The sequence below is a fragment of the Microtus oregoni genome, unplaced genomic scaffold (assembly GCF_018167655.1).
Source record: "Microtus oregoni isolate MIOR12 unplaced genomic scaffold, Mior012 000061F_ref0000440, whole genome shotgun sequence".
NCBI lineage: Eukaryota > Metazoa > Chordata > Mammalia > Rodentia > Cricetidae > Microtus > Microtus oregoni.
Genome location: NW_024543871.1, coordinates 1,342,115 through 1,364,229, shown reverse-complemented (window position 1 = coordinate 1,364,229; position 22,115 = coordinate 1,342,115). Strand labels below are relative to the sequence as shown.

The 22,115-nt window shown below is 41.2% G+C and overlaps 1 protein-coding gene across 2 annotated transcripts in view; it reads left to right on the top strand.

Annotated features, from left to right (window-relative positions):
- Positions 1-9,288, top strand: part of Lamp2 (lysosomal associated membrane protein 2) — a 59,220-nt gene extending 49,932 nt beyond the window's left edge. The window contains exon 9 of one of the 2 annotated variants that reach the window (XM_041639916.1): positions 6,897-9,288. In XM_041639916.1, coding sequence (XP_041495850.1) covers positions 6,897-7,039 — 143 coding nt within the window. In that variant the 3' untranslated portion in view covers positions 7,040-9,288. Of the gene's footprint in view, positions 1-3,606; positions 4,119-6,896 lie in introns of those variants that run through there. The other variant, XM_041639917.1, reaches the window with a different exon arrangement.
- The last annotated feature ends 12,827 nt before the right edge of the window (positions 9,289-22,115 follow it).

The following is a 22,115-nucleotide window of genomic DNA, read 5'->3' as shown; positions in this document are numbered from 1 at the left end:
TATCTTCATAAAGGGGAACTATAACTCCATATCTGCTCTTCAATCTGCTGAAATATTGCAGAGAACTCACATTCTAGCAAAGTACACTTTGCCTGTGACACAATGGAAGAGAAGCATTAGCCTTGTGCGCGCTCTCTCTCTCTCTCTCTCTCTCTCTCTCTCTCTCTCTCTCTCTCTCTCTCTCTCTCTGTTTCTCTGTGTAACATCCCTGGGTGTCCTGAACTAGCTCTTGTAGACCAGGCTAGTCTTCAACTCACAGAGATTCTCCTGCTTCTGCCTCCTGAGTGCTGGGATCAAGGGTGTGCACCACCACCGCCCGGCCCAGCCTTGCTCTTTTTATGAACATTTTTCTTCCCTCATTTTCTGAACATTTATCTCATCTTACAGATGCATTTCAGACACCCCCCTTTCTTTATGTCTCTATTTAAGTACCACCCTGCTGTCTTTCTCGGAATCTTAAATTTATGCAAACGACTTCCTTCTCCTTAGCCCTGGGCATCAGGACTGGTCACTAGCTATTCACTTGCCATTCACTGTCTCTGCAGTAGTTTGACTCATACCTTATCCTCCACATGGCTTTCTCCAATATGCAGCATTCCAGAATTCTGTAAAATATTAAGCTCTTCTCCCATGCTAATTGGATCACTCCCCTTCCTGAGCTGTGACACCTGCCTTCCCTACTTTTTTATACCTTTGCCCCTGTAATGCTAGTATCCCTAGGGTTTTCTCTATGGACCCTTTTCATTTTACTTGTCCCAGTTTATAGATATTTTGGTTGGTACCTAGACGTCTTTTGTTAGCGTTTTATACAACTATATAGGGGAAGGGTTTTCATTACCACATTTTCCTAACCACCCATTCTTGCTGATGCTCTTTCCCTCCCCTCCCTCTCCCGCCTTCGTGTTACATGTATTGTATCCCACTCTTCCTCCCTGAAAAATAGCTTCCCCTCCCGTGGTCTAGTTTCATGACCGTATGTACAAATTAAAATATGGTGTCTGAGTATGAAAGAAATGTGGGATTTGTCTTTGAGTCTGGCTTATTTTGCTTAACATGCTAACTTTAAGTCCCATCAAAATTCATTTGGGTGGAATGGTTTCATTTCCATTGTGTATATGTACCACATTTTCGTTATCTAGTTCCCTTTTCATAGACAGGTAGGCTGGTTCCTACTATGTATTTGTTTACTACTGTACAGTGCAGCAATAGATAAAGATGTGCAGGTATTTACTATTGGATAGACCCCTTTATGTGTATGCTATACCTGGGGATACAGCCATCTTAAATTCGATCCAAAACCAAGTATCTCTCTCTTCTCCGGATCCCCTTTCACTTTCTGTCCCACTCATCCTCAATAACTCCAAATGCAACAAGACTAAAATTCACATTTCTTTCCTTTGGATTATCACGATGGATGGCACCAGCATCTCTGTAACCACTCAAGGGAACCATCCTGTTACTGCAGCCTGTTGCACACTTTACACCCATTTTTGTCAATTTTGCCTTCAAAACGGGTCTGTAGTCTCCCACTTTTGCATCTACACTTCGTTCACCCAGTTCAGGAAAAATTATATTGGTCACTTGGATGCTAGGAATAGATGTGGTGGCTCTTAGCTTACTACCTGCAATCTTCCATCTGCAATTTTGAAACAAGTACCCTGCTGAATTTTTCTTGCTATTTGTTTGTTTCCATTGGGATAAGGCAGAACCACCTAAGAGTGTGAAGTATTTTTGTGAGCTGACTTCCATCCAACCCATCCATAGTTCTATGTCATCTGCCTTGCATTGCTCCTGGAGTTCCATGTTTTCTTACCCTCTGTGCTTTGGTCTGCACTGTTTATTACACTTGCAATGCCTCCCACTACTGCATGCTTAATTCCTTGTCTTCAAACCCAGCTCAGATGCCTTTCCAAGTTCTCTTCTGTAACTAAAGCGAGTTGTCTAGGTCCCTGAACCACTTCCATACCTTGTGCTTTGCTTGTCTCACCGTAGCATATCTTGCTTTTCTTTTTTCTTTCTTTCTTTTTTTTTTTTGGTTTTTCGAGACAGGGTTTCTCTGCGGCTTTGCAGCCTGTCCTGGAACTAGCTCTGTAGACCAGGCTGGTCTCGAACTCACAGAGATCCTCCTGCCTCTGCCTCCCGAGTGCTAGGATTAAAGGCGTGCGCCACCAACGCCTGGCCATATCTTGCTTTTCTAACCACTGATTTCTGTGTTTCACTCTTACACTAGACTACACAGATTATTTTTTAAGTTAGAATACAGTGTTTTGTTGTAGCATTTTTATACATTCCATTCTATTTTGTTCTCATCTTCTCCTTCCTCACTGTCTTCCCTGTCCTTCATGCTCCCTTCTTGACAAATAGCTTCCCCTTCTGCTTTCATGTCATCTATATAGCAGTGCATATATATCTCATATCTATATCATCCTGCCTCTTCAGAAGCTCCTCTGCCATTCATGGTCTCCTTTGTATTTACACACACACATTTAGAATCTGCATATAAAAAGTGGTATTTGTCTGAGACTGGCTGATTTTAGTTCCATCAGTTTCTTTTCAAGTGGAATTTCATTTTTCTTTATGGCTACATAAAATTCCAGTTTGTATATATAGCACACTTTCCTTATTTATTTACTTGTGGGACATCTAAGTTAAGTTTTGACTGCATCTTATGACTAGCGCTGCTGCAATAAATGTGAATATGCAGGTATCTCGGACGTGTTGATTTCATTTTTGGATATATACTGAGGAGTGGGATAGCTGGATCGTACAGTAATTCTATTTTTAGGGTGTCTTGTTTTTTAATTAATTTTCTGTGGATATATAACTAATAGAATTTCTGGATCACTGTGTATGGCATTTCTCTTTAATTTTTCAGATTAATTTTCTTTGACAGTTTGATATATCTATATATTGTGTCCTGATTACTCTCTCCCTCCCATCCCTATCAGTGCGCCCCCTTCCTGACCAGTCCCTTTTCCAGATTCACAATCCCTCACTGTGGAAACTTGATACTGATTTCCATGGTGGCGAAACCAAATTTACATTCCTACCAGTAGTGAATAAGTATTCCTCTTTCCCTATACTACAAGCACATCATGAAGCCAACAGGCCAGCAGGGCCAGATTAGCTTGCCTCATTACCAAGTGAGCTCACATACTGCGTATTGAGCTCTCGTGGCAGCCTTAAATAGCTGTTCATTTGGTGAGTTAGTTTAGTGCCTTATAACGTTCAGAATTCAACATGATAGCTGCCTCTGAAAGCTCAAGACTGATTAGGGAAATCAAATTATATTTATTCATTGTTCTTTTCTGTAAGATCCCTGGGAATATGTGATCACTGCACACATTTCTCCCCCAGTGACTGTTTTTTATGGAGGGGTGACTGCATAAAAGTGCTGGTTTTTTGTTTGTTTATTTTTTTATTTATTTTTTTGTTTTTTAAAGGGATCTCTTTTGGGCAACATCTCATTTACTGATACTGAATACCAATGACTTGCTGTTTGGATGTAAAAATATGTATGGTGGAAAGTGCTGTCATTTGAACTTAAAATGGAGACATTGGAAATGTCATTGTTTCTGTTCTCAATTGTCCTTTCTCCACATCCAGCTCAAGACTGCAGTGCAGATGAAGACAACTTCCTTGTGCCCATAGTCGTGGGAGCAGCCCTGGCAGGAGTACTTATTCTAGTGTTGCTGGCTTATTTTATTGGTCTCAAGCGCCATCATACTGGATATGAGCAGTTTTAGAACCTACAATCTGATTGATTATATTCCAAAGTACATTCAGATAACAAGGTTTTCTTGCCTGTCAGTGTATGAAGCACTTTGCTCCTTAAAACAGACACCTTGGAACTTTCATTCCTAAATCAGCCCCAGCGTTTTGAGATTAGTCTTTCTTTCATAAAAAAAAATGTTCTCCTCTGATCGGCTTAAAATGCAGACTGGCTTTAAAGAAAAAGAACATGTATGATGTATGTGCAATGTTTTAAGATCTGTCTTAAGAAGCTTTGGCCAAATTGGGATCCTAACCTGAGATGCCTTAAACTTATTAACATGCCCATAATAAAAAGATAAATGGAGTTGTATCTTACTGGAATTAATAAATACTGCTTCACCACTGGTGTTCTGTTTCGGTGTGTAACAGCTGTCCTGATTTAAGCTCATCACTACCATGCTGAAAATGCCCAGCAGATAGGCTCAGACTTGGTTTTCAAGGGTATGAAGTAGAAATAGGCATCAGGGCCAGCCACAGTTTTTATAAAGCCTGAAGAGAAGCCAGAGTGTTGCATCTTTTTAATGTTATGACTTCCACTGTTGCCTTTGAGTTCCACTTAAATATGAAATTAGATTCTCAAACTTGTGATTGTTTCCATAGATTAAAAACAGACTGAGGAGGCTATAACAGAACTCAAACTGGCTCCTTAATTAGAGGTTTTTTTTTTGGGGGGGGGTTCTTTTTCTTTTTTTCTTTTCTTTCTTTTTTTTTGTTTTTGTTTTGTTTTTTCGAGACAGGATTTCTCTGTAGCTTTGGAGCCTGTCCTGGAACTAGCTCTTGTACTGGCCTTGAACTCACAGAGATCTGCCTGCCTCTGCCTCCCGAGTGCTGGGTTTGAAGGTGTGCGCCACCACTGCCTGGCTGGTGGTGGGGGGGCTTGTTTTATGAGTCAAGAGTTTCTGTAGCCTTGGCTGGTCTGGTGCTTGCTCTGTAGTTCAGGCTGGCTTCAAACTCACAGATCCACTTGCCTTGGCTTGCCAAATGCAAAGACCCCAGGCACGTGTTACCATGCCCAACCCGAGCTTTTAAGAAAATATTTTTTTCAGCAGTGTAAATGGAAGAGATTCAGATATTTAACCACTTGCCTTGTTTCCCTCCCCCTTGGACGCCTGATTAACATGGAAAAATAGAAGATTCTATGAGCTAATTAGGACAGATTGTGTTGTGTTTCTCTACCTCATCTTGTTGATCTCTGGAGCATTAAAATCTATTTAGTGTTGTCATCAGACTGGTACTTATGAAATGTAAGCTAACAGCAATCTCAGAAGGGAGGCAGCGAAGCATAACAGCTACGCTCTTGCTTCTCCAAGACAGCCACTGAGGGGCACCATGTGGGGGGGTAGAAAGGGACTGAAAATTAGCTAGACCATCGGCAGTGAAACATGTTCATGGTAAAAGTGAGGGGCTGATGGAATTTATAAATAAACCCAGAGATTTAGCAGATGAGACCATGTTCACACTGAGACGATCATTAATTCATTCCAATGTGTGTATTGGCTTGTTCAGTTTCTGTCACGTACTAATTAGCAGGACAAATGTGTTTAGGTACCCCAGCTGTCACTGTCTGTTAGGGAGCTTTCAGTAAAACAGTAGCCCTCCAAAAAAAAAAAAAGAGAGGCTAATTGTAGTTACTGAAATTCACATTATGTCTTCCGCACCATGCCAGTGTTTCTGTGAATGACAACACTGTAAGGAGAGGAAGTCTCAGAGGATACATGCCGGCTGTTAATGGATCACAGATCACACAAAACATTATCACTTATTCATTGCTTTAGCCTTGTACTGAAAAGCCCTTAGAGATTATTTACTCTGAAGTCCACAATTGTATGGACAGGGACACGACTCCACTGACGTTCCCTGTCTGGTGGCAACGAACTCGCTAGTATTTGGTTTAAAATCTCAATAAAACGCAGCCTCTCAATAGTAACATGATGCCTGATGTGAAACGTGAACTTTTGAGAGTGGCGGGCACTTTGCGTAGTCCTTTGTTTTGCTCCAGTCATTTTGAAATAATGAATATAGGGCATCTCAGTCATCTACCAAGACACACCTGCTAGGATTTCTGATCCCAAATATAGGAGGGAAAGGCAAGGGAATGAGTAATTGTGGCTCCATTGCAGTGGTATTAAAAATACCTTTAATCCTGAAGTACCTTATAATGTAGGTGTCAATATTCCCTTTTAGTATTTGAAGGAAGTGAGGCCTAGCTTAAATAACTTGGCAAAGCCCTTAAGTTAGGTAGCACCACAAAGAGTCTGATTTCCAGTTCAGTTATGTCTTTAGTCAGTTTAGTATCCACATTGCTCATGCTGTGGTCTGCATACCATGGGATGGACTTGTGGGCCTTAGATTCTTCTTCAGCCAGGCCATTAGCTGAAAAGAATTCCATGTAACTTGGGAGCTACCTACTACCTGTGTTAAAGGAATGATACTGGAGAGATTGCTAAGACTATTTGTTGCTATTGCAGAGGATCTGGGTTTGGTTCCCAGCACCCATATGACAGCTGTCATCCACCTGTAACATCAGTCCAGGGTACTGAACAGGCGGTATACAGACAGACGTATATGCAAAACATCCACATAGATAAAATACAAAGAAATTAATCTTTAAAAGAACTATGGCACATTATCACGATCCTTTCTTTTACACAGAATTTCTTTTTCAAGTGTGCTTGGAAACCTAAGAGCCTAAGAGCCTCAGGGATGCTAGGCGAGTGAGCACTTTAACATTGAGCTGGGTCCCCATTCACACTTAACACTTTAAGACTAGGTGTTGCAAGGGAGAAAGGAAATGGGGTGATTCAGAGGCAGTCGTTTCCCTAATACTGTCAGGCAACTCTAAAATCATATATGCTCAATCATATAACCTCAATTCTCAATTTGAACCCTTTCCCATTTTCCCCTTGTGTACTGAGAAATTTGTTTGGCTTTACACGAAATGGTAAGAAACAATGATCCGTGGCTACGGAATGCTTGGGTGGATATTGGGGAAATAAGGGGAACACTTTACAAAGATTAGCGTGTGCCTACACTCTCAAAATGCTTCTTGTTTGCTTTTCCCTATCTCATTGCACTCCTTACTAATTTCCTTTTTCTGCTGTCTGTCTGTTCTTTTCTAACAGCTGAAGAATGTGCTGCTGACTCTGACCTCAGCTTTCTTATTCCTGTTGTAGTGGGTGTGGCCTTGGGCTTCCTTATAATTGCTGTGTTTGTATCTTACCTGATTGGAAGAAGGAAAAGTCGTACTGGTTATCAGTCTGTCTAATCAGCTCAGTCTTAGCGCGTCCAGTGGCTAGCAGCAAAGAATCGCTGTGCGCTAGCCTCAGATTTCCAGACTGACTACAGTGAGTTGCAGGCTGCCTTGGGCATGAGTCGTGTTTGAAAAATGTACTAGGACCAGTCTCCCCCCCCCCCTTCATTTTCTTCTACATTTGTTAAGATGTAACTGAAAGAGCACTTACACTTTAGACTACGTCTCTTTAAAGGAAATCATTTTAAGCATCTGGATCCAATTTTTGAAAGCGTTTCTACTGAAGTATAATTTTATATGTTGCAGTTAGTTGTATTTTGCTACTTTGATGTTATTTGCAAAATCAAAGCTGATAAGAGAATTTAACTTGCTTCCCCAAATAAAGTTTAAAACTTAATCAATTCATCTTCTTTGGCAAACATAAAATTTGACTCATAATGAGTTTCTTCCCCTTCTAAAGAGAATTATTTAAACCTGTGTAATTCTTTTACTTACAGAGGAGGTCTGGGGTATACCCCAGTGGTACTGCATGTCTATGTGAAGTGTTAAGTTCTGCCCTCATAACTGCAAAGCTTAACGTTTTGAAACAAAAATGCACTCAAAAGAAAACTATTAGAACTATAATATTTCAACAAGAATTTTTCTTTTTCCGGGGGGGGGGGTGTGCTTCTGCAGTTTGGAACGCATTGGTTATATTTATGCTGCAAGACGAAGCAGCACTCAGTGTTTTGTAAGGTGTTGATTTGGAATGGGCTCTGTGGTTTTTAAGGCTATGATTTAGAATTGTTTCCCTGCTTTTAACTTGTTCAGAATGTTAATTCATCCTGCACAACAAAAGAAAACTGCTTCTCTATACGTTTTGTGCCTCAGTGAATTCAAATTGATATTTCTAATGCATTGACGTTTTCCTCTCACAGACGCTCATGCTAACTGTAGAATCTAGTGGGCCCCGGCGTGCCACCCGTCAAGTGGCCGCCAACCAAAACTCGGCTGGGATGTTCTTAGAAATGTATTGATCTTGATAGACATATATCCCTGTAGGAGCCACCGATGACTCTGGCTTCTGGAGTAGGGCAATAAGAGACTACTCATCCGTATGTTTTCTGGATTGAAGAGCTTCAGCTGCTGAATTCCTGGAAGTTTAATGCTGTGCATGTTTAGGTTCCAAATGTCAGCTTTGCACGCCTGATCTTAGCGTGAGGAGGCAGATGCTGATTGTCTCGAGCCTTTTCCCTCTCAAATAAAAACAAAAGAATCCAGAGATTCACTTCAGAGATTTTGGTTAAGCCTAAAATATTGATCTAAAGTCTAAGTGATATCAGTTTGGTAGCAGATCCCAGGATCAAGTCCCAATCTACCTCTCAGCACAGTGCGGCTGCTCAACACTATGCTGCTGTTGTGAATTGTTGCCAGGATATTTTGCCATTAACTGTGGTTATGAAATTCTGTTAAAAAGAAAGCAAGTTTGTCAGTTTGCTTCCCTACTATCTTACCTCTATGTCCATCCCAAAAGCAGAGACTCCCAACTGGGTAGAGTGCCAGATTACGCAGTCCCATCTCCTTTAGCAGAGTCAAGTGCTCCATTTGCTCCAGTATACACAGAATGGCTTTAAAAAGATGTCCTCCAAAGGCTTATGCTTATTTGTTATGCAGTAAAAGTCACTTGGTACTATAAACAACAATGGCTTCATTTTGACATATATTTGGGATGATTATCTAGAAGCCTGATTAAGTAAATGGACTTTTTGGCTTGCTAAATATATGACTTGAATAATCGGACAGCTTCCAAAAGTATGGGTTTATTTAAAACCTTTTTACTTTTTGAGCAGGAAACGAATGTATCTAATGCTTCGTTAGGAATCATGGCTTTATCTTAGATAATTAGCAGACATGTCTTTTATTCTCTGAGCATTAAAATACAAAATAATTCTAGAAGGTTAAAAAGCTGCTTCAACTCCAGTTGAATATAGGAAGTTTAAAGGCTGTGAACCGAGTTTGAGCGTTCAATTAGCTCTTCTCGGTGAGTTCATTTTCTATCAAAGCAACAGTGGATTGGACTAGGACTTTGAACTCATGATAGGCAAATCATTTTCCACCTAAGCCTCTTTGGGAGAACTGATGCTTGCTGCTCTTTAAAGTTTTGGATTTATTCATTTAAGGAACTAATGAATCGTGGAAAAATAAAGTATGCTGTGGTATTCATTTGATCTCCTATGTGTGATTTTGAATTGATACATTAAAGCTAATAAAGGTGATATATATTCCATGCCACCATGGATAACTTCATTTTTATTCTGTGCGCACAGCCGTAAGAGCTTAGATTGATTTTTATCTTTAAGATCCTGTTCTTTTGATGTGCCAGCCTGAATCATGATCTCAAAGGTCTTCAACTTGACCAAGTCCCATTGTAAGGAAGACAGACACTAGAACCCTTTTAATAGAGAGTTCAAATATGGGGTCCTACAGAGTCATGAAAAGGCCAAGAAAATACCCAAACCAAAGGAGCTGAAACAAGAAACATTCTATAGAAACCCCCTCTTTCCCCAACCAGTGCCATCAAATGCTATATAGAGCCATTATCTCAAGCTACTGAAGCTAAGTTCTTGATAAATGTACTTACATGTTTGTAAGCCCCGATGAAGTTCATTCTGATCAATAGATGCTGTCAACGGGCAGGAGAGGAGCTGACAGGTTCCCTGAATTCCCTTCAACCCTCTGCCCACTCATTTAGTAGATGACTAGGTTAAATAATAACTATACTCCTTTCTGTTTACATAAATTCGGATATTTTGGTGGGAGAAGGAACTTAGCACTGACTCTCAATTTTTCTTAAATGTTCGCATTTTATTTTGTGACAGCTACATGTTTTATGCATCCCCCTTTTCTTTTTTCAAGACAGGGTGTCTCTGTGTAACAGCCCTAACTGTCCAGCTACTTGTTTTGATAGACTAGGTTGGGCTTGAACTCCCAGAGATCACCTGGTCTCTGCCTCCCAAGTGCTGGGATTAAAGACGTGTTGCCACCACTGCCCACCTATGCCCCCCCTTTCCCTCTGAGACATGATGTCACATAAACAGGCTAAGGCTTTGACCTCCCAAGCCTCCTGTCTCTACCTCCTGGGTGTTGATGTTTCACACCGCGCTGCCATACGCAGCTTCAGTAGCTTGGGAAAATGGCTCTATACAGTATTTGATGGCACTGGCTAGGGAAGGAGGGGGTTTCTATAGAATATTTCTTGTTTCAGCTTCTTTATTGAATGTGTTCCACAATTCAATACCTTGCTTGAAGTTTACAGCTAGCAAGAAGACTATGCGTATTGCTTTTAAGCATTTCTGTGATCAACTTGAACCTTTTACATTTGTTGTATCTAATCCTTGAAAGCTCCTCCTGTGTTTAGAACCCCGAGGAAGCATTTCCTCTTTTCCATTACTTTCCTGTTTAAGTATTTCGGAGGCGCTGTAAATCCGGATTCCTTTCTCTCAAGAGCTATCTATAGCGTATAACAAATTTTGGTACACAATGCATTTTTAATAGCAAATCAGCTCTAGTTTCTTTCCTTTCCTTTTTTTTTCTTGAGACAAGGTCTCACTATATAGCCTTGGCTGGCTGTGAGCTTCCCAGAGCTCTTCCTGCTTCTCAGGTGCCAATGTTAAAGGTGTGCACCACCATGCCTGGTAGCAAATCTCATTTAAGCGAGCAGCTGCAGTGCTAATGACTCGACACAGCTCGCTCCATTCAGGACAGTAATTCTGAGGTTGCATATTACCTCCCAGTGTACAGAGGTAAGGTCACTGGAGCGTTAAAGATGGTGGCTAAACTACCACCTGAGCTCAGCTTTGTCTGCCCCCCACAGATCATGCCGTTTAGCATTGTGCATCCTGCCCTGCTAAGAAATGGTAGACTTATAAAGCGTTTGCCTTATGTTAGTTCCAGAAACCTGGCTTGCATGCTCTCCCAGCTTGCCTCTAGTCAGTCCATGCATGTTCTGCACTAGTCTGGAGATTTGAAGGATGGATGTCCGTTGCGGCAGCATGCCTTTGGAAAGTTCATTGCCAGTTGGCAGTGTACTTTATTAATCTGATGTTAAGCTCTGGATGTCACTTTTTTCCAAGCTGGCCTCATTCGGCCATTCTGATCACGTACCATTATCATGCTGCCCTTAAATTCTTCTGCATCATGAATCATTTTGACTGTGCATTAGTGTGTTTAAGAAACTAAATGGAACGCTCTCTGTCCTCTCTTTCCTTAAATTAATGTCACTCCAATCCCCGAGTCATCCCTTCGCTTTAAGTGCACTGTAGCTATGACACTTGGCAGTCTTAGCCCTGATACACAGCTCCTACTCCCAAATCTAGAGCAGTTTTGAAAAAGTATTGAGCGATTCTTTCCTCCATATTTAAATGTATTTATCTAGCCATATGGACCCCTCCTGAACCCCAAGGGTGTTCTCATCTCAAGGTCCTTGCACTTTCTGTGCCTTCTAGCTGGGAAGCTTGGTCCCTAGCTCTCTTCATAGCTCGCCCTCTCACCCCAGTCAAGTCTTTTTAAACCACCATCCTGTCAGTGAAGTATTACCTGCCCAGCCTGTTTAAAATGGCACTCCAGGACCGTAGAGATGGCTCACTGGGTAAGAGCACTTGTTGTGCAGGCTTAAGGACCCGAATCTGAAGCCCTAGCTGGGTATGGCCGTGCATACTCATAACCTCAACACTAGGAGCAGAGACAGACAGAGGGTGGAAGAGCTCACTGGCCAGCCAGCTGAACTGAAATGGCAGACTTTAGGCTGTTAAGAAACTCCATGGTTTGGCTATTGCTATTGGTTATTGTTGTTTAGGGGTGTAAGTAGGGGTGGTTATTCATTTTGTTTTGAATTTTTTTCTTACTGTTTTTTTTGTTGTTGTTGTGATTGAGGTAGGGAGAGGCATAGAGGAAACATGAAGTTGGGTAGGTAGGGTGATGGAAGAGTTGGAGGAGGGGAACATATTGAAAATATAATGTATGGGGGGTGGAAGCAACTGTTTCAAGGAAATGAGGCAGAAAATCCTCCATTGTCTTCTGGCCTTTGCATGTGCATGTGGACATGCACTAATGCGCACACACACACACACGATAACAATAGTCCCATGACGTTCCATTCTTTTTACCTTGTGTCGCTTATCTCCATCAGATATGCCGTGCCACTTACTTGTTAATGTATGGTGCCCTCTAGAAGGAAGACAAATTTAGTGAGAACAGGATTTGTTGCTGAATCTTTTATTTTGTCCCAACACCTAAAACAGCGCCTGGCATATAATTTGTGCAGGATAAAAAAAACTTATTGAATGACTGAGCAATCATCTTGTGCAGTAGCTAAACATTTATTAAGCACCACATGCCTTATTCCGTCAAGTCTACGATCTATCAATTGTAAGATCAATATTACCAATTATAGCGTAGCCATAAGAGACCTGCTGATTTCAAAGATGTTAAAAATTGGAATAAAAAGGATTTTGGAATTGATATTTTCTGGACACCATGGAGAGTGCTGTATATAGATTATATCATTTACCATTAATCATTAGCTAGTAATGAATAGCTAAACACACCATCTTATCATGGTAGCAGATTAAGCCAGGCCTTTTATACACTCTCATTACAGCTTTCCTATAGGACAACATACCAGTTCTCTTTTTTTTGAAACTTTCATTTACAGCTTTATTTGGTGTACATGCATGCACGTATGTGCAGATGGCAGAGGACCACTTTTGGGAGGGAGGTCAGTTCTCCCTCCACCATGGGAATCTCAAGGATCAATTGCAGGTTATCAGGCTTGGTGTCAGTTGCGCTCACCCACTGAGCCATCTCATTGATCCTCTTCTTTATTTTTTAACAATTGACATGTGGGGCTGGAGAGATGGCTCAGCAGATAAGAGCACTTAGCTGCTTTTGCAGAGGACCTAGGCTCAATCGCCAGTACCCACATGAGAGCTCAAAACCATCTGTAACTCTCATCTCAGGAGATCGGCTCTCATGGTCCCCTTTCCAGTTTCACGACCAACAACCACACCCACAAACCCACAAATCCAGAAAGTAAAAACGTGTATTTTTACCAGGATCCACCTGAGAGAGATTATGCTTTTTTATGTGTGTGACAATTGCCTGTTATGTCACTTACCATCATTCCCAGTTCCACGTATTTCCCCACAAATGTTAGGATTCTCTTTTTGAGAAGACTTTATTTATATGTATGTATTCATGTGCAGTTGTGTGTACGCACACGAGTGCATGGGTCTCCAGAGGCCAGAAGCAGGCGTTAGATTCCCAGGAGCTGAAGTTCCAGGAGGGTGTGAGCTCAGGTCCCTTAGAGGAGAGCAGCAGGCACTCAAGTGCTCCACCTTCTCTCCAGCCCCGTGATTTCATTTTTTGAAGGCAGCATAAAAATCCATTGCACATAGTGACTATTTTTTTCTTATTCGTTGATGTGATTCTATTTCTTAGTTATTTTTTTTAAATATTTATTTATTTATTATGTATACAATATTCTGTCTGTGTGTATGTCTGCAGGCCAGAAGAGGGCACCAGACCTCATTACAGATGGTTGTGAGCCACCATGTGGTTGCTGGGAATTGAACTCAGGACCTTTGGAAGAGCAGGCAATGCTCTTAACCACTGAGCCATCTCTCCAGCCCTATTTCTTAGTTATTATGAAGAGTATAGCAATAAACACAGGAGAGTAAGTGCCTCTTAATTTCCCAGATGGCTAAGGGAAAAACATACTAGTTACTGTGTCCCTTCTAATTCCAAAAAATAGTCTGTATCTGTGGCTGCTGTAATTTTCAATTTTAAGGCAGACAGCAGGTCCAGTGTCCTCTTTGCTTTCTTTTTAGTGCTGTGTCTTCTAGAATGGCATATATGTCAGAACAGATTTTTGAACCTTGGCTTTTAAACCACAAAGTAGCTTATGTGGCCCTGAACAATTTCCTTAGCCTCTCCGAGTTAGGCTTCCCCATCTCTAGTATAACAATGCATTCAGTGCTGTAGAGTTGAAAAGATTGAAGAGAGTGCCACAAGTATATAGTAGGCGATAAATATTTGCTTAATGCTGTCGAGCTGAATCTTTTCCTTAAAGATGATAAATTTAAGATGTGATCACAGGAGGAGGAAGTGGAGAGGGAATAAGGCTGAGATAAAACCTGGAGATGTATAAATAAAACAGATAAAACAAGACAGATACTCAAACTGAGTTAGAAAAAGAAGACTGAATCATGAAGCTGCATAGTGAGTCTCAGAATCCACATGAAAGATGAACATACAAGACTCAAAGGAATAAATTCTTTGATTTTCAAGCTTCACCTGAGAGAATGCATAGGTGATGAATACCAAGAAGCCACAGCCAGGTACTACTTCACCCCGAAAAGGGCAAAAACTCTCAAATCCTGGCAAAGGGTTGAAAACTATTGCTGTGGACATATATTTGTGGAACATAATCTGAAGATCCCACACAAGTGACATAGAACTATCACATGATCCAGCAGTCCCACCACTAGCTCCAATCCAGAGGAAATGAACCGGTGCGATTCAATACTTAGAGGTTAGTTGCAGCGCTATTCACCAGAACCCGGATATGGAAGCACCCTATGTATCCATTGGCAGATGAAGTATAAAGGAAGTGCTGTACACATATACAGTAGAACATTATTTACTCTCAAAAGAGTGCAGTCTGGAACGGGAGAGATGGCTCAGCAGTTAAGAGCACTGGGATGCTCTCTTCCAGAGGATTCAATTCCTAGCACACACATGGTGGCTCACAAACATCTGTAAGTCCAGTTCCAGGGGATTTAACACCCTCTTCTGACCTCCATAGGCAACATGCGTACACATAAGGCACAGATATGCTTGCAGACAAAACACCCATACACATTTATTTTTAATGTAGAAAGAGGAAAAAATGTAATTCAATCATTTGCTGCAGTGTGGATAGAATTGAAGGATATTCGTTATGTGAAATATATCTAGCATAGACAGACCATGCCAAACATTCCCATTTATATGAGCAACCTTAAAAAGTTGTTTCCATAAAAAATAGAGAATGGAATCATGGTTACTAGAGTCCGGGAAAGGATTAGGGAAAATGTGATGGACAGAGAATGATTTCAGGGTACAGAGATAAAGTTGGGTAGGAGGAATAGCCTCTAATGTTCTATAGCAGACTAGCGTAACTATAGTTGGAAAATACCATTTTAAACATTAAAAAACTTGTGTGGAGAATTGTGAATGTTCACACCACAAAGAAATACATATCAGTCGCCCTGACCTGATCACTACATATGTATGGTGAAATGTATTGAAATGTTACAGTGTATTATGTGTAGTTATGCATCAGTTTTTAAAAATCTGAGCTAGGGAGACTGCTAAGTAGGTAAGTGGCTTGCTGTGCAAGGATGAGCACCTGGGATTGAGTCCCCATGACCCACATGCAATTGGGGCACCGTCATGTATGCCTTATACTCCAGTGCTGTGTGGAAGAGACATATGGCTCCAGAAAGCTTCTTGACCAGATAGCTGAGCTGCCAAAATGGTGGGCTTCAGGATAGGTGTGAGACCCTGTCTCAGAGAATCCAGCAGACACCTATAGAGGAAGACCCCTGAGGTCCTCCTGGCCTCTGCTGGCACACATATACATACCCATGTACAGCACACACTGGCTATATAGAAAGTAAAATAATAATTATAAGGCCATACTTGGTGAGTAATAACAATGCCTTTATTGAAATATGTTACAAAGCCAGAGTAAAAAACCCATCTATCTTTGATTCTGGGTCTTTTGTAGTTTAAAATTTTAACCTCTTTAAGCGTAGATACATTCATTTTAATGTTTGAAGTTAGGCGTCTAAACCTATTTCCCCCAAATAAGTAACTTATTGTTTTGATAGCTAAGTGTCATTTTCAGTGTTTCACTTCCACCCTACCGATCTGAAGAGAACAACTCTATAAATTAAAACACACACACACACACACACACACACACACACACACTCCACAGAATGCTTATATGCCTTTAATTCCAGCACTCAGGAGGCAGAGGCAGACGGATCTCTGTGAGTATGAGACCAGCCTGGTCTACAGAGCTAGTTCCAGGACAGGCTCCAAAGCCACAGAGAAACCCTGTCTCGAAAAACAAAGAAACAAAAGAATGTTTGTATGTGCTGTGATTTATCTGTTGAGCTGTTGGGCTATTAAAATTTGGCTGCGTATATTACCTGAAAGAGCACAATACTGGGATATTGTTCTTGTAGAACACTTGCTGAGCACATACGGGGCTGTGGAATAACCCCTAGCATCGCAACACACACACACACACACACACACACACACACACACACACACACACTGAAGGCTGAAAACTGACAGTGGAAAAGAGGACATTTCATTTCAATACATAAAATTTGCTATTTCTGAGTATTTCTGTCTGACACCAGACAGAAAGTTAAATATAAAAGCAAAATCGAGAAAATGCTTGTTTCTTGAAGTACATGTTAGGATATCCTTACTGTCAAATACGGACAAACCAAGAGAAGACAGCCATTCCCGTAAGTGACTCGGAGCAAAGACTCAGTTGGTGAATCATAGCAGGAAAGCTGCAAATAGACAACTTGAGAAGTTGCTCCGCCTTCATAGTCACTGAAGAAATGGAAACGAAAACAAGATAGCTATCAGACTAAATGTCTATTTCGATTAGAAAATATTACCACATGGTTGATGTGTGAGAGTAGGTGTGTGCTCTAACTATGGCACATGGGTAGAGGTCAGAGGACAGCTCGTGGAAGCAGTTCTCGCCTTCCGCTCAGAGGTTCTGGTTCTGAGGGGTTACCCAGCAAGTGCTTTACCCGCTAAGCCATCTCACCAGCCTCCTAGATTGGCCATATTTTTAATGATAATACTCACTTTTGCCTGCGAATCAGAAAACTATGTATACTAGCATAATACCGAGTGAAACATTCATATGCTAGGATATCATAGACCCGTTTAAAATCACACTCTCAAGTAAGAGCGACAATGTGTGGTATGTCTGTTAAGTAAAAATAATGGGCTGAGAAGGTGGCAGTGGCTTGCCTAGCAAGCATGAAACCCTGGGTTAAATCCCCAGCATCGCATACCCTATAATCCCAGTGACTGGGCAGTGAGGCAGGAAGAGCAGAAGTCTTTTTGACTACACAACAGATCCAGTGCCATCTAAGATTGGTTCTCAAAACTATGTCCCATTTTATTTTGGTAAAATTACCTTTCCTCCTCTGTTCCACCACTCCTTTACCTGTCCCTGGATTGTCCCTCATGCTGGCTACACAGTCCACAACTGAAGGCTACACTTGGGCCCATTGCTTCTACAATTGCCGAACATATATATATATATATATATATATATATATATATATATATATATGATGTGGAGAGGTTTTCGTTTGTGTATAGAAAGAAAATAGATCAGATCACACTATAAATAACTTCCTCCCGGCTTTTGGGTTATGAATGGCTTTCACCACTTTTTGTAGTTCAGTTTCGGTGAATTCAGTTTTCTTTGATAATGAGAAAGGGCTTGGGAAAATAATCTCAGAGTGGTCTCTGAATCTCCTTGGCTTTTGCCTGTCTTCTGCACAGAAGTGAGATCCTACCTGTGGAAGGACGAAGCCTTCACTTCTGCTATATCTTACATCACTCTTTGAAATATACATTCATCAAGAAGAATTCCTTTTTTAGTGGTGTTCATTAGTCACATAGTCCTGGGCTTGTGGGCTCTCACCCCAGATGGGTGCACAAGTACAGTTCCCCAGTCTGTCTCAGGTGACAACCAAGAGGTACTTTCTGTCATCAACACCTTCCGTACAATATGGACAAAGGCCCTCACAGGGAGGGGCCAGCTGGAAGCCAGTATTTGTGGTTGAAACAAATAGAAGTTGAACATGGTTAGGGGAAAGGATTTTGTCAGTGTCCCTAATGATGTCAACAGACCATGTGCTGAAAAGTCACCTCCTTTTCTAGTACCAACACTAGGGAATATGCCTGGCTGTATTGATGTCTCCACCCTCTTCCCTGTCTGCCAGATCACCTCTGTAACTCAAACTCCTTATCCTTTTGTAATTTCTGTGGACCAAGGCATCACAGACCATGTTGCTTACTATTAATTGTCAAGGATAAAATGTTAATAATATATTTCACCACAGTAGAAGCAGCATGGAATTGATGTCCGACAAGTTGGGGTTTGAATCCAGGTTACACTGATTTCCAGGTAATGACTATGGGTAAGTGATTGATTTGCACTAAATTGAGTAAACATGTTCTCTGAAGAATTCTCTCTCTTTTTTTTTTTGAGACAAGATTTCTCTGTGTAGCAGTCCTGATTGTAATAGAACTCGCGTTGTAGACCAGGCTAGCCTCAAATTCACTGAGATACACCTGACTCTGACTCCCAAGTGCTAAGATTAAAAGTGTGTGCCACCACCACCCAGCTCTTTGAAGAATTCTTAGGAGGTTATTTATTATAGCTATACAAAACACAATGATGATAAACACTGTATCAATCCATTTATTTATTGATTTATTGCTACTAAAATGAAATAGTTAAGGTGGCCATTTTGTAAAGAAAAGAGGTTTAGTGGCCTCCACTGGGTCCCACGTCCTGTATTCCTTAATAGTCTTGCCATCCTGCCTGCACCACTCCCAACCTCTAGGTTTCTCCCATGATCCACCCTACCTGCAACCGCCAACAGCTCCCTTCTGTGCTCATCCAACCCCTGTACCCACCCAGAGGCACTTCATGTCCCTCTTGAGGATCTATCCTGGTGAGTCTCTGTGACTGCTCCATCCACATTTTCTCCCCAACCTGCCACATCTAGCCCAGTGCCAGCTTAGTGTGCTTCCCCTGCCTACGCCACAAATGATCTCTAGGCTTAGGTCAAGATCCTCCCTAACTTCCATGACATAGCCAACCTCTCCACCAAGCCAGATCTCCCGTTAAACTCTAGAACTGGACCAGGAAGCACATACTGTAGGGCAGTTCAGTCCCCTCTGTCTGCCTGACTTCATTCCAGCTGAGCCATTTCCAACCTCTAGGCTCAATGTGCCTGCACTTCCTTTCTTCGTCCCCAACCTGCTCTGTCGTTGGCAAAATGAGAACTAACAAAGGAAGTCCATAGCTGGTGGTGTTGGCATACTCCTTTAGTCCCAGCAAGGAGGACAAGGAAGGCAAGGCAAGAGGAGGCCTACAGAGCGAGTTCCAAGACAGCCAGGGCTACACAGAGAAGCCCTGTCTTGAAAAACAAAACAGAACAGAACAAGTTCACATGTCCAGATCTCATCGCAAAAAAAAATACAGTGCCCAGTGGTGGTGGCGCACGCCTTTAATCCCAGCACTCAAGAGGCAGAGACAGGTGGATCTCTGGGAGTTTTGAGGCCAGTCTGTTCTACAGAGCGAGTTCCTGGACAGGCCCCAAAGCTACAGAGAAACCTTGTCTAGAAAAACAAAAGCCAGCAAACAAAAATCCCCCCCCAATAAAACCCCACAAAAAACAGTATAAAAGATCAAGCCAGTATTTTCCATTGAAAACATACCAGTCCCGTAGAAATGTTTGTTGATGAGAATTTCCTAGATGAACCCAAGGCTGAGAGTCTAAAAGACTGCCAACATTCCCTAGGTGCCCACACAGCCTACCCTCAATTGCCTCTCCTTCCCTTGTCACCATATCTGGGCCCACAACTCTGGTGGAAGGTTCATATGTCACCAGAGGCAGTTCTGGTTGGTTGCCAGAACTCCAGGTAGCCTGGTTGCCCGTGGACCACCCCCACTTCCTCAGTGCTTTTCAGGCCCACCCCAACTAGATCTCTCCTCTTCATCATCGTATCCAGCCCCCAGCTCCAGAGGACATGTGAGACATCAGAACTCCAGGTAGTCCCCCCCCCCCACCCTGGCCCAGCACTCTCTTCTCTTGTGCCACCCAGCCTATCCCCAGGTACCTCACCCCTCTTCATCACTATGTCCCAACACTAACTTCTGCAGAAGGACCCTCAGCTGGACCAGAGGCCATGGCAGCTGCCAGAACTCCATCCCCCAACACAAATAGAGACACTACTTAACCACAGGCCACTCTGGCCTGAAGATCAGAGAAGAAAGAGAAACCAAGAGAAATGATGCCCATCTAACAAAGACAAACTCAGAAATTGGCACCTAGACCCCAAACTCAGATGCCTATACACCAATGTAAGAACAAAATCAACAACAGCCAGGGCAATATGTCACCACCAGAGCCCAGCTATCCTACTACAGCAATCCCTAAATACTCCAATATAGCTGGAACAAAAGAAAATGACCTTAAAACCAACTTTATGAAGATGATAGAGGTCCTTAAAGAGGAAATGAATAAATTCCTTAAAACCAAGGGAAAAAAGTTGAAGGAAATGAATAAAACTATTCAAGATATTAAAATAGAAGGAATAAAGAAAATACAAACTGAGGGAATCCTGGAAATGGAAAATCTAGGTAAGCGAACAGGAACTACAGATGCAAGCATCACCAACAGAATACAAGAGATGGAAGAGAGAATATCTGGAATTGAAGATATGATAGAAATAATTACAGCAGATAAAAACATGTTAATCTAAAAACTTCCTGATACAAAACATCCAGGAAATCTGGGACATCATGAAAAGACCATACATAAGAGTAATAGGGGTAGAAGAGGGAGAAGAACTCCAGCTCAAAGGCACAGAAAATATATTCAACAAAGTCATAGAAGAAATGGACCTAAGAAACAAGCTGATGTAGTCATTCTAATATCTAACAAAATAGACTTCAAAATTAATCAAAATCCAGACTTTTAAAGAAGAGCAAGTGCCGATGCTCCTCAAATTATTTCACAAACTAGAAAGGACATTACCAAGCTTATTTTGTGAAGTCACAGTCACCTTGATACCTAAACCACATAAACACTCAACAAAAAAGAGAATTACAGACTAATTTCCCTCATGAACATACAAACAAAAATATTTAAATAAAACACTGGCAAACTGAATTCAAAAACACTTCAAAAAATCATTCACCGTGATCAAGTAGGTTTTATCCCAGAGATGCAAGGATGTTTTAACATATGAAAACATATCAATGTAATCCACCATATAAACAAACTGAAAGAAAAAAAAACATGATCATCTCAAATGCTGAAAAAGGCTTTGACAAAATACAACACCCCTTCATGATAAAAAGTCTTGGAGATATCAGAGATACATGAGACATACCTAAACATAAAAAGGAAATTTACAGTGAGCCTATAGCCAACATCAAATTAAATGGAGAGAAACTCAAAGCAATTCCACTAAAATCAGGAACAAGGCAAGACTGTCCACTCTTTCTGTATCTCTTCAATATAGTAATTGACATTCTAGATGGAGCAATAAGATAACTAAAGGAGATCAAGGGGATACAAACTGGAAAAGAAGAAGTCAAAGTATTGTTATTTGTTGATGATAGGATAGTATATATAAGAGATGCCCCAAAATTCTACCAGGGAACTCCTACAGCTGATAAATACCTTTATTGAAGTGATTGGATATAAGATTAACTAAAAAAAAAAACAGTAGGCCACCTATATAATGGCAAATGACAAATGGGCTGAGAAAGAAATCAGAGAAACAACCTCCTTCACAGTAGACACAAATAACATAAAATATCTTGGGGTTACTTTACTCCAGCAAGTGAAAGACTTGTAAGACAAAAATTTGCCTTTGAAGAAATTAATTCAACAAGTGGTGCTGGTGTAACTCCATGTCAGCATGTAAAAGACTGCAAATAGATATATCTATCACCATGCACAAAATTCAAGTCCAAGTGGGTCAAAAGGCCTCAATATAAAACCAGATTGAACTTGATAGAAGAGAAAGTAGGAAACAGCTTTGAACACATTGGCACAGGAGACAACTTCCTGAACAGAACACTAATACCACAGGCACTAAGATCGGCAATTAATAAACAGGACCTCATGAAACTAAAAAGGTTCTGCTCAGCAAAGGACACTGTTGAAAGGACAAAATAGCAGCCTACAGAATGGGAAAATATTCTCACCAG